Consider the following 15,105-nt stretch of genomic DNA (forward strand, 5'->3'; position numbering starts at 1 on the left):
CAGTGTAAAACATGATGATGGAGCTGACTAATTACAGACACAGACATACACTTCAGATACAACATAAAACACAGGTTATGAGGAACACTGTGAATAATAGTGTCACTGTTTCCTCGTGAAGAGCATTGAACATTTGTGTGTTTTTCTGGAAGTGAACAGTGAGGCTTGAAGACTCCATTTGGGTCCAGCTGCCTGCGTGCTTACAGTATGTAGGTCAGCCAGCTAAGCTACCTGCACAGTGACTCGCCCAAACTGTTACTCAGCAGGTATACACTGATACACACACACATGCTGGTGTTCACCTGAGAAGTGAGGTGGGGGAGAAAAACCTACAATAAATACACTTTCATTAAATAACTGTATATAGGTTTTGTCTCTTCTCAAGTCTTATTTTCTCTACTTGCTACTTATTTAGTAGTAGTGTAGTTTTATTTCGAGCACATAGAATCATCAGATAACAAAGAACTATACAACATGGTCAAACAAAATTTTTCTGCACTCGAAAAGGAGTGGGAAGAAGTATAACTTATTGACTCCTACCCCGTTTTACAAACTAATAATTAAATTAAATCTGCTTCCTTTGCTTTGTTAACACACCTTTTCTTCCGTATATTTTTACAATAACACAAAACATCCATACAAACCACTCACCTCACACACAATCAAATTTGCATAATCAACCGTTTTTTTTATATACACTATAATATTTATATGCACTTTAAATATTATATATTTACTGAGAAGATTCAATTCTTATCAACAAGGTCCCAACTTATTTAGATTCATTATTAAAATCAATTAATTCTGGGATATTTTAGGTAAAATACCAATATATATACACAATACATTCACAGACAAATACAGCTGTACATTGGGTTATTCTAACCTTGTGCATTTACAATAAGAAAGCTCAGAATAAATTAAAAGCTTACTGTATCAAAACTGATTAAAGAGTGACAACATGTTTTTTTTTTGGTTTTTTTTTTGCTGAATTAATATTGTAGAGGATGACGGTGTTTCCATGTTCCCTACTGAGCCTTTGAACGTCCAAATGGGTCATATTTGATGCCTGAGAAACCTGAATGGGCTCTATGCACAGCCCCACTACTCCTTTCTTTCATTATTGGACACACTGATTAATCCAGATGTGCCTGATCACAGTAGTCACAACAATTAGCTGACACACCTGGATTAATCAGTGTATCTAATAATGAAAGACAGGGAATAAAGGAGCTGCCTGAAGTTAAGGAAGTAGTGGGGCTGTGCACAGGGCCCCTTAAGTCAATATATTGATAGGATTAAATGTTCAGAAGTTATTAAACATTTCAGAAAATGTATGCTATTTAGGGTTCTGAAGGTTAAGTAGTTGTAGGAAACACAGACTGCCTAGAAATCATCAGTTTTGAGTCTCGCACCACTGAAAGGGAAAATGTGTTTGCCTCTCTGGTCAGTAAAAGGAGTCATCTGGGGATCTTTTGTAGCCATATGAGTAATCCTCTCAACAGCAGCTTCATCTTGTCTGTAAGTATCTGTCTTAGTTTGAGATCTTTGTTATTGTACACAACTGATTAAAGACCTGGTGGCCCATTGCAGGAGGCGTCAGGCCGTCATGTAAGGTGAAAATCTGTTATCTTTGCAGATGCAGCATATGAGCACATCTGAGTCGTGTTGATGCCACCTGTTGTTTCTCAGCTACTTAGTTAGCATTAGCCAGTAGGGCAGTTAAGCTTAGACAGCTTAGATCAGTGACCCAGAATAAGAGGAAGGTACCGCAAACGAAAGGAGCAAGGGGGGGATAAGCATGACATGAAACATGAAATGCAAAAGTCCACTGCAGTAGCCAGACACTGAAATTGATTGTTTACACAGAGAAAACGTGATTCTTTTAATCCTTTTTAATAAGCAGAATTTAGTGAAAGTTGAGTTAATTCCATTTAATCTGTAACAAAGAGGAGTAAACATTACATTTAGATTAAATAAATGAAACCATCTGAATGCTAAAAATAATCAACCAATCAAACTATGCTTCCGCTAACTGCAAGAAAACAACCCTCTAATGTAACATGTAATATATAGGCAAACACAATCCTCTACAGTGATCTGCTCTGAGAGATTACTGAAAAGATCTTATGCAACCGAACAATCAAAAACAATTAAGACCAGAACAAACAGTTACAGCACAAATGTGTATGTTTGTTTATGTGCATTTTGAAGTATTGCATCAAAAACTACTTATGGAAACTGCAAAATTTACATTTTTTTTTTACTGACATTTCAATAGTTTGCTTCAAATTTCCTTCACTTTGTACAGAAACTCAGCAACTGACATGGTTAGTAAGTTTAGTAGTCAGTTCTAAAACACCAAGAATGACTCACAGGTAAAATACTGAACTTTATAAGCCATGATAACTGTTTTAAAATACCAAAAATCACATAGTAACATGCCATGTCACTACAAAGGAGGTTTTTGATGATGTAGAGATTGTGGTGAATTTCCACTGGATATTATGAGCTCAACTACAGAAATATTTACACGTCAGACTGTTTCTAATCTTTGAACTGTGAATCAAACAATCTGCTCTAATAGTTGACAAATACAGAAAATAAATATTAAATAGACATCTGTCCCTGAAACATGCTCTTCCCTCTTTCCTATGAAGTGAATCATTCTGTAAACCTGTACAGACAAAATACATTTTCTGTCTAAATGTTTTGAAACAATTATGATTTTCATTAAAATCCATGACATACTGTGAACATATAATGATGTTGTGGACCGCTGTTACGCAAATGATGTCAGCATTACAACATGAGAGGTTTGTCAATGTGTAGTTATGCAGCGTCTCAAATCCTATAACTGTACAGTAAGTTTAACTCAGTGTTATACAATACTACAAGGATTCATTTTCAACACAGCAGAAGCTAAAATAAGTATAACTGCATACTGTGACCTGGTGCAAAACACCTAAAGAGGATTATGTGGGGTGTCTTTTCTATATTCTTTGACTATATTTAAGGATTGGTCTGACGTCTCAGTTCTTGTTCTCAACTTTTTCCCAGATTGTTGAGAATTCAAGTGAAATAAGGACAGATGTAAGGGTATTTTTACATAACATGCAGATATGTAAAGATTTATGCCTCCTGAATTGGGTTACTTAGGCAAATCTAAAGCACAAACAAATAAAGTAAGCCTTTTGGAGGAGTAATTCCAGATAACTCATCTGTGTTTGTCTTGAGGATCTGACTTAAGAAACTTGATTCCTGATAAACAACCTGTCTACTACCAATCATAGTAATTAAGGCAAACAGACGAATACTAGGACTATGACCCACTTTTGGTGTGTGTGTGTGTGAGTGTGAGTGTGAGTGTGTGTGTGTGTGTGCGTGTGTGTGTGTGTGTGTGAGACAATACCATCTGTAGTAGTGTTAGCAGCAGTGCAATGTTAGCATTAGCCCTGTGGATGCTAATCCTCTAATCTACCCTGTGTGTATCAGAGGGATAAGACACTGCCTCCTCACTCACTGAAAATGCTTCTTCACCATAAATGCAGCCTTCGCATAGATCGGTGAGTCAGGAGGAAACAAAGTGCATCGGTGAAGAATATGTAAATAATGTCTTCTGTACAGTTACTGAACTGACAAATACTGTACATTACGACTCTATTTTCCAACTTCCTTTCTAATGTCATTCGGTGTATAGGTATGTATTATGTCTTTTTTCAGCATCATGTTAGCCTCCTTTTCACCATTACTTAACCTCAACCTGGACTTTTAGCCCTAAACTCAACCTTTCACCTCTGAGACAGCCAACTACGAATTATCTACGCATTAACCCTGACCATTGACTGTAGTACTACAGGATACACTAATAGAAACAATAATCTGACTGATATCAAACTGACATTTAACATAAAACCAAGAAAATATATCCACTTTGCAGATCCTACACTTTAATGTAGCATCTTTTATAGACAGGTTATCTTTATTTTAAACATTCAGTTAGTATTCTTTTAGCCAAGTAGAAGTAACACACCAAAAAAATCTACTTCCTTTGTGTTGTGTCAGCTATCTCTGATGGTGGCAGATGTTGTTGAGGTGATGGACCAGAACCGTTTTACCCTCAGTATCAGTAGAACTTGGCTCTGATCACAACTGGAAAATCAATAAAAAATTCTGTCTAGAGTTCTCTAAACTTTTACTGCTGGTTTGATCCTCATTTCCAAATTCATTATTCATTAATTTAATATTTATTAGGTTAAATTCGACTTAAGGCTTGATTTCTTCAGTTATCTACATGTTCATTCAGGATGGTGTAGAAAAAAAAACAAAAAAACAAAAACAATTTCCAGAAAGTTAAACGCCCTTTTCCTGCTCCAAACTCCCTCCATTATATTGACCTGAAAAACCCTCTTAGTCAACCTTTTCTTTGTTCTTATGTTTTGAAGTTGATAATGTTTCAGGTGCCCAATGTGGGATTTTTTTTTGTCTCCACATCATCATAAATTGAGCATGATTTAAAAAAAAAAAAGTTTGTGTAAGCCACACTTGAATCCATAATGCCTTTAAGTGACAAATGGAAAATCTTCAGTGTCCGATTACATGGTTCAATGCTGTGATGGAAATATAATTAAAGAAACTAACTGATGGTTATCTTAGCCTGTATCTGATTGGACAAATAGTGTTAATGGATGGCTTGTGTACATAAAATTATTTTTTCATATTCATCACCTTTCTGGCAGTCTTTTGTGATCTGTTTATCATACATGCTAATATCATGATGGCAATGAAAATGTCAGCTTTACCTTTAGGTTATTCCAATATGTTCTAACCTAAATAATGAAGACCTATTAGGAATTATAAGTTTAAACACTAGTGATGAATGACCTTATTAATTATCAACTGCAGGAAAAGCAGTAAATGATGAATAATGAAAAAAATATTTTATGTACACAATCCATCAATTAAGACTTATTTCTAAGTGGCAAGAATGAGTGAAGTACAAGAATAATGTAGTATTTTATAGTACCATTTGACCAAAGCTATTTTGTTTGGCCTAATGGCTTTTTATGTAGTTGTTTAATTTAGCTACTACCTGCTTAACATGGCTTTATTTCTAACTATTTTTAACTGTACACAAACTTTTCTTTTTTTAGAGTACAGGGTGTGTAAATAGATAGGAGATAATGTGGGCTAAATGCAGTCTTAAAGTGAAAGTTTACCTTAAAATAAGGCACACTTGTTTTATTATATTAAAGTAGAAGACTTATGATTTTGCATGACCTTGGTATGTGCTGTTGGAATGTTTGACATCTGGGTGGTCTACCTGTGTGTGACAGTGAATCATACTGGAAAGTCCCTGGCAGTAGCAGCATATGGTCCATTGGATTAAGGTATTACGCAGTGATGCAGGTGACTGAGAAAGCCTCCTCTAATCGCTGATCTGCTAATTGATTACCCAGCCAGTGGCTCTAACCCTGGACACCAAAATGGCAGCAACTTAAAACCTCCAATCCTATTGCAGCGTGTCATCCTCCAACGTGACCACTCACAGTTGTATATACAACACACAAACAAACCTCTTTGAGTTGGATGTAGCTCTACATCCATCACTGGGTTACTGGACTACATCACTAGGGCAAGAGACCAGAGCTCATTATGAATTATTAAGAGAGCTCATTATGAATTATTAATCATGTGTATTAGTCACCTCCTTAATGTTGCAGTGCTTATAAGCAATAACTGGTATTGATCCGATGCTTGCCCCATTAATCAGCTCATATCAGTGGTTTATGGGCTCAACACACACACACACACACACACACACACAGCCCACCTGTGCATCCTACTTGATGTTTTGACCAAATGTCATTTTAATCAAAGGTTGGACCCTGAAGTCTGACAGTACAGGTATAACACACATTTACCTCTAAGAGTAGGACTTCAGAAACAGCACCCATGAGCAAATAACTTCCCCTGCCAGATCTCTGAATTTTTCGGACTTTGTTGTTTACTTTTTTTCTGTGAGGTGCAGGTGCAGGATGGAAACATTAACCGGGCACTTTAAAGTAAATGGTAAATGCACATATATAGCACTTTTCCACACCTTCATGGTGCCCAAAGCGCTTCACAAAGCCTCACATTCAACCATTCGCACACACACCAATGAGCAGCTGCCGCTATGCAAGGCACTGCCAGGCCCTACTGGGAGCAATTTAGGCTTCAGTGTCTTGCCCAAGGACACTCCGACATGTGGACAGTGTGAGCCAGGATTCGAACCGCCGACGCTTCAGTCATTGGACTCTACCACAGCCACCCACATAAAGAATGAAGTGTCCACTTTGAGAGAGCCATTAAATCAGTTCAGGGTTCCTATTCAATGTTGTGCATCACATAGTTCATTTCCTTGTGAGTTTGTGCACCTTTACAGTATCAGTTTCATGTGGAAATGTCTTTGTCAAGAAAAACACAAAACAGACACATGTTGGCAATTCAAAATATAACAGAATATCAATGACATTAATACATGCTAAACTGCCTTCAGATATTAACTGTCCTATAGATTTTCTTATTTAATATTACAATGGTCGACATCCAGAATAAAAATAGTGGAACTTCACTATATGTTTGTGACAGCACCAAGTAAAGTTAAGTCTTAGCGTGACCCTGTGACACAGCTTATGTTCCCAGTGTGGAAAAGATCAGTGACCAGTTCATTCAAGAGTCTCACATTTGGAGACTCACAAATCTGACATTAAAATGTTTTTTTCTTCTTTTCATGTACTGTATAAAATGTGTATTTATTATATATATTATATATGCTGCATAAAATTAACTGTCACAATATTTCCGCTCAGGATTAATACATTCACGTTTTTTTTTAACAACATCTCACCTAAATGTCTGATTTAATCTCTATGTGGCACAGTTAAAAACACCTGTTGGAGCTAGAATTCCTTATTACCCGTCAGAGCTAAATAAGTAAATAAAGAAGGGGCTGAGATGGAAATGGGTAGAGTAGTGCCTCAGGAAGAAGACAATTAGGAGCTGTTAAAGAAATTAATTTGGTAATTAAATGTGACCACTGGAGCTGTATTTTGATGTCATGTCACCCTATGAGGCTCAGGTACTTTGAGTGCATGGCAAATAAGATATTAAATAGATAAAAGAATCAACTAATAGGGAGGGAGAGTGTGTGTGGGTGTGTGTGGGGAGGAGGGGGAGGAGGGGGGGTAGTAATCTCACCTTTGGGGAATGGGTTCGGTTGAATCACGTAGAGAAACGCATGTACCATATGGAAGAGGATCCCTACGGGCCCCGGCTCGTAGTAGGCATGGGTGTCATAAACGGCAGCTGGTACAAAACCAAAGTCCAGCGGCTCCACCGGTGGAGGGGTTCTCTGCCTGCGGGAGTCCGCCCGGACCTCCGCCGGGGCTCCGCTCCTCTCATCCGCCTGCAGCTCGTCGCCTGTCGCCGCCCAGCAGAGCAGCAGGACGAGCCAACTCGTCCACAACATGGCTCAGAAAAAAAGTCAAAGTTTGTACAAAAACCACTCAGAGGTAAACACGGTTCTAAAGGGAAACTCCTCAGCCCGGTCGTCCGACAGCCTCGCGGGGTGTGGAGGGGGGGGGGGGGGGGGCGGGCGGTGACGTGAGCGGACACCTGTCTCTGTCGGTGCTTATCCCCGCAGCAGAGGTGAACACGGGTCCGTGGGGGGGAAAGTTGAAGAGTTACCATCCACAGGTGGAGGCTCAGGCCGCCCTAGCTCCTGCCGGTTCCCCCGTACAGACACTCCACACACATCCTCAGGTGGGCTCCGTCGACGCTCTGCCGGGATGTCAGCTTTCTCTCGTGCACTCACTCTCACCGGCTGGCCGCGACGCGAGGAGCCTAATCTCGCGGGCACGGAAAGCTCAAGAACGCTCGTGCACGCTGAAAGCCTGCCTGGCGCATCTGCGGCGCGCGGCGGACCTGACCCAATCCCATGTCACCTCAGAGCGTGGCATGACATGATGGACCGCTGCGTGGATAAATACTGTTTTTTTTTTGTTTTTGTTTTTTTTGCCAGTTTTACAAAGATGAAGATCTTCAGCAAATAATGACAAACTGTGTAAAGTATGTAAAATTACCAGTATTAACCCTTTCATGCATGAATTATGAGAACCTTAGTCAATATTTTTTGTCTTGAGTGTTTTTATTCCTCTTTAGGCATGAAAAAAAACAATGCAATTGATAACACTGGTCAACAACAAATTTATTGTTTAAGTTTTTTGAGCTGATTCAGGATAATTTTGGTGTGCTGAATCCAAAAATCACGTTCATTTTGCTCAATCAGGTCAACTTTCTGAACTATGCATATTGGCTTTTTAACATTTTTGCTTACATTTATGGGCATTTTCACATCATATGATACAAAATTCTTTCATATTTCTTGCAATAAACGAGTTCTGAAAATTTTTACTTTTGCCAATTTATGATTAATGGTTTTTTTAGTATGACAGGTGAATGAAATGGCTTCGACAAGAGGATCTTGCAAAAATGAGCCTGACGTATTCTGCTACATCTGCGGTGAATACACCATTGTACCTAACAGGAATCCTGATATAAAATGATTTTTTTTCTCTTAAAACCTATTTTGGGTGAGAACTATATAAAAAAAATCAACTGATAGTCACAAAAATGTAACCAATTTTGTGAGAAGATCAAATTTTTCAAAATCAAATTAGCAAAAAAACCTGACCTGATTGAGAAAAACAGATGTCATTTTTGGATTTAGCGGTGCAAAATGGTCCTAATTCAGTTGAAAACCTAGACAACTTGCAAAAATCATTTCTTTGTAACCCAGTGTTATTTTTTATTTATTTATTTTTATGAACCTATTTTTCATGGAGTTACAAAAATGTCCACTCAGCTGGACACCATGCATTTAAGTTTTGAAGCAAAGAAACATTTATCAGAAAGTGATATACTGTGTGAAAACTATGGAATAAAAACATTTTTAATGGTGCTAATTGGTAAATTGCTACTATTTTCTCACATTTTATCATACTCTAATATTAGTTATTACTCATTTCATGAAGATAATATCCTCATGAGACCCAGGAATTTGACAGTTTCAGCTTTTTTACATTAAAACGTTGTCTTGATTGGACTCTGCATAGTGCAACAGTTTTTTCAGATACATTTTAAAATTATTTTTATTTATTGATTGATTTTTTTAATGGAATGTCCTTTGCAATGGACAGTATTTTTAAAGTAAAACTGTCAAACTTTTGTCCCCTACAGAGGACAAAATGCATTGCTGGGTTTCAGGAGGATATGCAAAAAAAACACCCAAAAACTTATTTTTTTTCCAGAAAACTGTTAATTACAGTATCTATTAATATCAAAGAGGCCAAAAAGCACATCTCTCCAAAACAACTTGAAATTTTTTTCAATGTATCTAGCAACAAAATTACAAATATCAAACCAAAAGCTTTGGACATCTGGGCAGTGCCAAAATAATGCGTGGATAAATACTGATGAAGGACACGAGGACACAAACTGCACTTATTCATCAGTCATTTATTTACTAGTTCTGCTGCTGCAATGGGTGCAGGGTTGGGAAGCATTTAAATCAGTCTGGGGTCCAAATTTTGAGGATCACATTTAATTTCCTGGGGAATTTGTTCGCCTATTCTGTATCAGTTTCATGTGGAAATGTCTTTATATAAAGAAAAAACAAAAACACGCACATGTTCGCAATTCAAAATATAACAGAATATAACTGGCATTAATGCATTCTATATGCTTCAGATATTTATTGTCCTGTACATTTTATTTAATATTACAGACAAACAGAACAAAATACTGGAACTTTTCCAGATTTTGGCCACTAATAAAGACCATTCAATCAAACGTCTTGGTTGACTATAGTTTTCGTGATACAGTCTTGGGTTTAAATGTGAAATTCTATAAATTAATGAGAAAATGGGTATTTTACTCAAAGAGAGTTTGTCTCTGAGCTACTACTTCAAAACACTGTCTGTAATTAGAATACATTGACTTGACAGATTACTTCTAGTGTAAGACTTATAAATCTATAATATAAATATACATAAATCTATGTATGATACATGACATACTTTGTGTATCTTGAAAACGTCATTAAATGAAAATACTTGTCATTTGTTTTCCAATTCATCTTATTTAAGTACATATGACTTAGTCTATCTTACATGTGAAGCACACAATTTCCCAAAACAATGCAGACCAGTGTAATACCATATACTGTACTTATAGGCTGGCTTTACTCCTCATATTTTGGGTCTTATTTGCAGAAGTAACTACTTCAAATATGCATGAGGCAGCTAGTCATACAGTTGCAGAAAAATTTATTAGATCATCAAAAACAATGGTTACGCAATCAAGTACTAACTCCTGTGTGTATCATGTGACTAAAACAGACAGAAAAGAAAACATGGAATGCCTAAAAGCACTGTTTTTGGCAGTACAATGACATAACTATTAATGTAAGAACTGAAGTGGTTTTGGTTATTATCAGGAAAACATGGAAAATGGATAGATATCAGCTCTGAAATTAAACTCTTATGAGCTATTTTTGTTGTTATCATTATATTTGTTAAAAAAAACACACCTTCAGTTGCACCAGGCATTAAAATGAACAAGAAATTGAAGAAAACAAGGGGTGGTCTAATAATTTTTTCCGCGACTGTACAAGTTATATGTTCACCTTTGTTAAGCTGTGATTTATAATTGGATTTCTGAGATATTTCATGAAAAATATCTGGATTTTACTTTATAAGCGCTGAGATTCCGCTCTCTTAGGAACAGAGTCATGGTGCTGCACAATTTCTGCAGCTCAGACTGAACATGTTCGTGGTCTGAATGTGTGTGTGTGTGTGTGTGTGTGTGTGTCCACCATCACACCTGCTCAGCTGAAGACTATGCCAGGCAGTGTCACAGTGTCTGTTTACCAGGAGGCTCAGACTAAAAATCACAGAGGGTCTCTGTATGAACCGGAGGCAGGTCAGTGACTGTACAAAGTGTAGGGTGAAATACAGAAGGTTTAAGTTCAAAAAGGGTAAATCCAATTCAGTTAAAAAGTAACATTAGCCTGTTACACAAGTTGTGTAAGTCTTGGGAAATAGCTTTGAAGTCTTTGAAGTGGAAGTGCTCTATCGCTTCCTCTCTGATCTTCTCATATGTGCATTTACAGGTAAAATATGGAAGTAAAATATGTCTGCACAATAAGGGAAACACAAGTCATGTATCCGGTGGCACATATTTCATCAGAGTTAAAAAAAAAAAAAACAGCCATCCTGTGTCTGAATATGTGTGATGACAGAGTCCCTTCCAAATAACCATTCAGGGGGAACAGTGGACTGCAGTGTTTGCCCTGTGAACAGAGTCCGCACTGACTCCTTTCACTGAAACACCCGCCACTGATCTGGAGCTTTCACACACAGACACACAAACACACAACTGTGAGGCGGTGAAATCACACCACAGAAAGTCTTATAAAGCAAAATCTTGTTTTATTCTCCGTCATCCATGTAGGAGCTGTATTATGCAGATGGATCGTACATGAACAATAAAAACAATGACATCGGTTTCATACACATAGTATGTTTTTAGGTAGATTGAGCTCCATTCATCCACTTCAAATCATCACACTCACATTCACAACACTCACACACACAATCATGAGGCATCCACTCGTCTTTCATGGGATGTAGTTATTTCTATCGACTGTTCTCTCTTAAGGTCAGACTTAGACCCGGTTTTAATGTAATACCAGTACACATGACTTATAGAACCAAGCAGCGTTTTGCTTAAAAATAAAAACCAATGCAAAAAAAAAAATACTATGAATTTAAGAACTGAAAGAAAGACTGTAAGGTTTACATTCTTTCTTTTCTGGCTTCCATCTTTGTATGAATTAGAAAGTGGCAAGTAGAGTTAAAAGGCATTCTTGGGTCTTGAAAAATCACCAGGTATTTGTTTTAGAAAACTCTGTAGCTACATGACGGGGACGAGCAGGGATTGGATTTGTGGACATATGATGGTGTGTGTGACTCTCAGCTAGTCAAACAACATATTCAACTTCCACAGCATCTATAACAATACAGTCGTGGAAAAAATTATTAGACCATCAAGTCATCAAAAACAATGGTTATGCAACCAAGTACTAACTCCTGTGTGTATCATGTGACTAAAACAGACAGAAAAGAAAACATGGAAATTCCTAAAAGCAATGTTTTTGTCAGTACAATGCCATAGCTATTGATGTAAGAACTTAAGTGATTTTGGTTATTATCAAGAAAACATGGAAAATGGATAGATATCAGCTCAGAAATTAAACTCTCATGAGCTATTTTTGTTGTTATCATTATATTTGTCCAAACAAATGTACCTTTAGTTGTACCACGCATTAAAATGACCACGAAACTGAAGAAAACAAGGGTGGTCTAATAATTTTTTCCACGATGGTAGGTGCAGAGGCATTTAGAAATAGTCTCAATGATCAAAACTAGCAGCAAACACCTGGTTGAGAGCGGATTTTTTTTTTTTTTTTAACCTTTGCACTGCTTTCACTTCACCAGTATTCATGTAATATTTTAGTTTATGGTATGAATAATGATAAATGATGCTGAAACTGCACTGTCAAACTCCACAAAAAATCACAGACCAAGCTTCACCAAGAAATGTCATCAGATCACAATTTCCAAAATAAAAATATGCTTGTTTTGTGGTTCCGATCACCTGCCAGCTAGTGACAAATAAAAGGAAAACTCTGATGGGAGAGGACTGTAAACATACCCTTAAGGTCTCCACCGTAGACCACGACTATGGGAGATTTTGGACCCATGTGTTAGACAACCCTTAACATCAAAACAACAAATGTTTGAATATCTTCTGGAAGAAGTGTTCATATGAAGGTAGATTTTTCTTTATTATTCAATCAAAAGGAAAGTTGCCTTGACCCAAAAAATTATTTTCAATCAAAACAAACTTCACTTCAATCAAAAACAAACAACCCTTTTTAATCAAAGACACAAAGTGTTCAAATGCAATTTTTTGGGTCTTCAATATTTTTTTTTGCATTCAAACCCTTTTTTTCTTTTTTATTGAAGCTAAGTGTTTTTTGATTGAACTTTTTTTTTGTGTTAAACCAACTTTCCTTTTGACTGAATAATAAAGAAACAAAATCTACCTTCATATGTTCATCCTTCCAGTAGAGTTCACAGATAACACTGGTCAACAACAAATTTATTGTTTAAGTTTTTTGAGCTGATTCAGGATAATTTTGGTGTGCTGAATCCAAAAATCACATTAATTTTTCTCAATCAGGTCAACTTTCTGAACTATGCTACATATTGGCTTTTTAACATTTTTGCTTACATTTCTGGGCATTTTCACATCATATGATAAAAAATTATTTCATATTTCTTGCAATAAACGAGTTCTGAAGATTTTACTTTTGCCAATTTATGATTAATGGTTTTTTTAATATTACAGGTGAATGAAATGGCTTTGACTAGAAGATCTTGCAAAAATAAGCCTGACGTATTCTGCTACATCTGCGGTGAATACACCATTGTACCTAACAGGAATCCTGTTAGAAAATGATTTTTTTTCTCTTAAAACCTATTTTGGGTGAGAACTATATAAAAAAAATCAACTGATAAAGTCACAAAAATGTAATCAATTTTGTGAGAAGATCAAATTTTTCAAAATCAAATTAGCAAAAAAACCTGACTTGATTGAGAAAAACAGATGTCATTTTTGGATTTAGCGGTGCAAAATGGTCCTAATTCAGTTGAAAAAACCCAGACAACTTGCAAAAAACATTTTTTTGTAACCCAGCGTAATCAATACCAAAGAGAACTGATGTGCAGGCAGCCTCAAGTTGGTTTTTCCTTTGATTTGTCTAATTTTTACAGCTGACGCATGCGCTTGAGGGATGAAGTAACAGGTGACATATATTCAAGAAGTTTAGAAAAGAACACTTTAAATAATAAAAAAAAAGTCTCACAAAAATTAAGCATTTTATGCCTTTCTGGCTTGGAATTCACTTCAAAATCAATGTTGGAACAACACAACACGGTCCTATCTCAGTGCTTCAAAGTAACAATATCAACACAAATGGCATGATATTTAAACCTCCAGACTCAAAGGTAAATATACCTGTGTCAGAACGATGAAGATGGCGACTGAAGACAATGCACTCATGCAAAAATGTACTTCAGACAGATTTATATGGCTATGTTCAGATTGACAAAAGTAACTTGGATTTTTTTTTTTTTTTGTACTAGTGAGAACGGCACAAGTCAAAGGGACAGTGGAATTTTCAGTACTAATGTTCAGAATTGCAATGTAACATCCATCACTCTTGATCCACATTCACCTGGCGGGACTCCTGACAGGGAAAAATTGTGGCTCTTTTTCATCCTCAAAATCAAATTGACCATCTTTCCCTGCACATTAAGTTACACAGTTACTGCCATGTTTGCTTGATCTTCATGTTGTTAGTGTATGAAGACTGAATAGTTGAAAATGGAATCTAATATTAACCATATCTGAGGAAAAAAATATCTGGACTGAGCACTAAGGTTTAAAGGAGTGATATTTTGCTTTTTTTTTTTAAAAGGAATTATGCATTTTAGAACATTTCCCTGTGGTCTACATAAACTGTAAAATTTATGTAATGACACCAGAAAGGTTGTTTTGAGCGCTGGCCCTTCAAATGCAAATGAGCCACTTCACGCCCCACCACCCCCTCCAGGTTGTTGACTGTTTTCTGTCCCGTTCAGCCACCTGTGTTCGTTAATACAACCAACAACTGAACATTTTAGGTAATCAGCTCGAAGATTAGACATATTTTCAGTTTTTACAACAACCGCTGCTGATAATTATGGTGTACTCGGAGAAATGTTTGGCGGAAATCTTGACCTTATATGTGCAATTTTCATGACTTAACTAGTTATATAATGTAGCAATGTAATAAATTAAGAAGGAATTGAAACGCGTTGTAGAAATCCACTCAATTTTTGCCGGAATGAATATAAAGATAGCTTTGCAGCACCTGGAGGGTTCAAATTCAAC

General features: G+C 36.7%; 1 protein-coding gene across 6 annotated transcripts in view; it reads right to left on the reverse strand.

Annotated features, from left to right (window-relative positions):
* Window positions 1-7,893, reverse strand: part of prom1b (prominin 1 b) — a 43,574-nt gene extending 35,681 nt beyond the window's left edge. For 3 of the 6 annotated variants that reach the window (XR_003936062.1, XR_003936060.1, XM_030141270.1), the window contains exon 1: window positions 7,243-7,892. Coding sequence is in view for 2 of the 6 variants with exons in the window: in XM_030141270.1 (XP_029997130.1) it covers window positions 7,243-7,513 (271 nt within the window). In the remaining 4 variants the exon portion in view is untranslated. Of the gene's footprint in view, window positions 1-7,242 lie in introns of all 6 variants that reach the window. The other 3 variants (XR_003936063.1, XM_030141287.1, XR_003936058.1) reach the window with 2 other exon arrangements.
* Between the last annotated feature and the right edge of the window lie 7,212 nt (window positions 7,894-15,105).

Source organism: Sphaeramia orbicularis, chromosome 1, assembly GCF_902148855.1.
Source record: "Sphaeramia orbicularis chromosome 1, fSphaOr1.1, whole genome shotgun sequence".
Lineage (NCBI taxonomy): Eukaryota > Metazoa > Chordata > Actinopteri > Kurtiformes > Apogonidae > Sphaeramia > Sphaeramia orbicularis.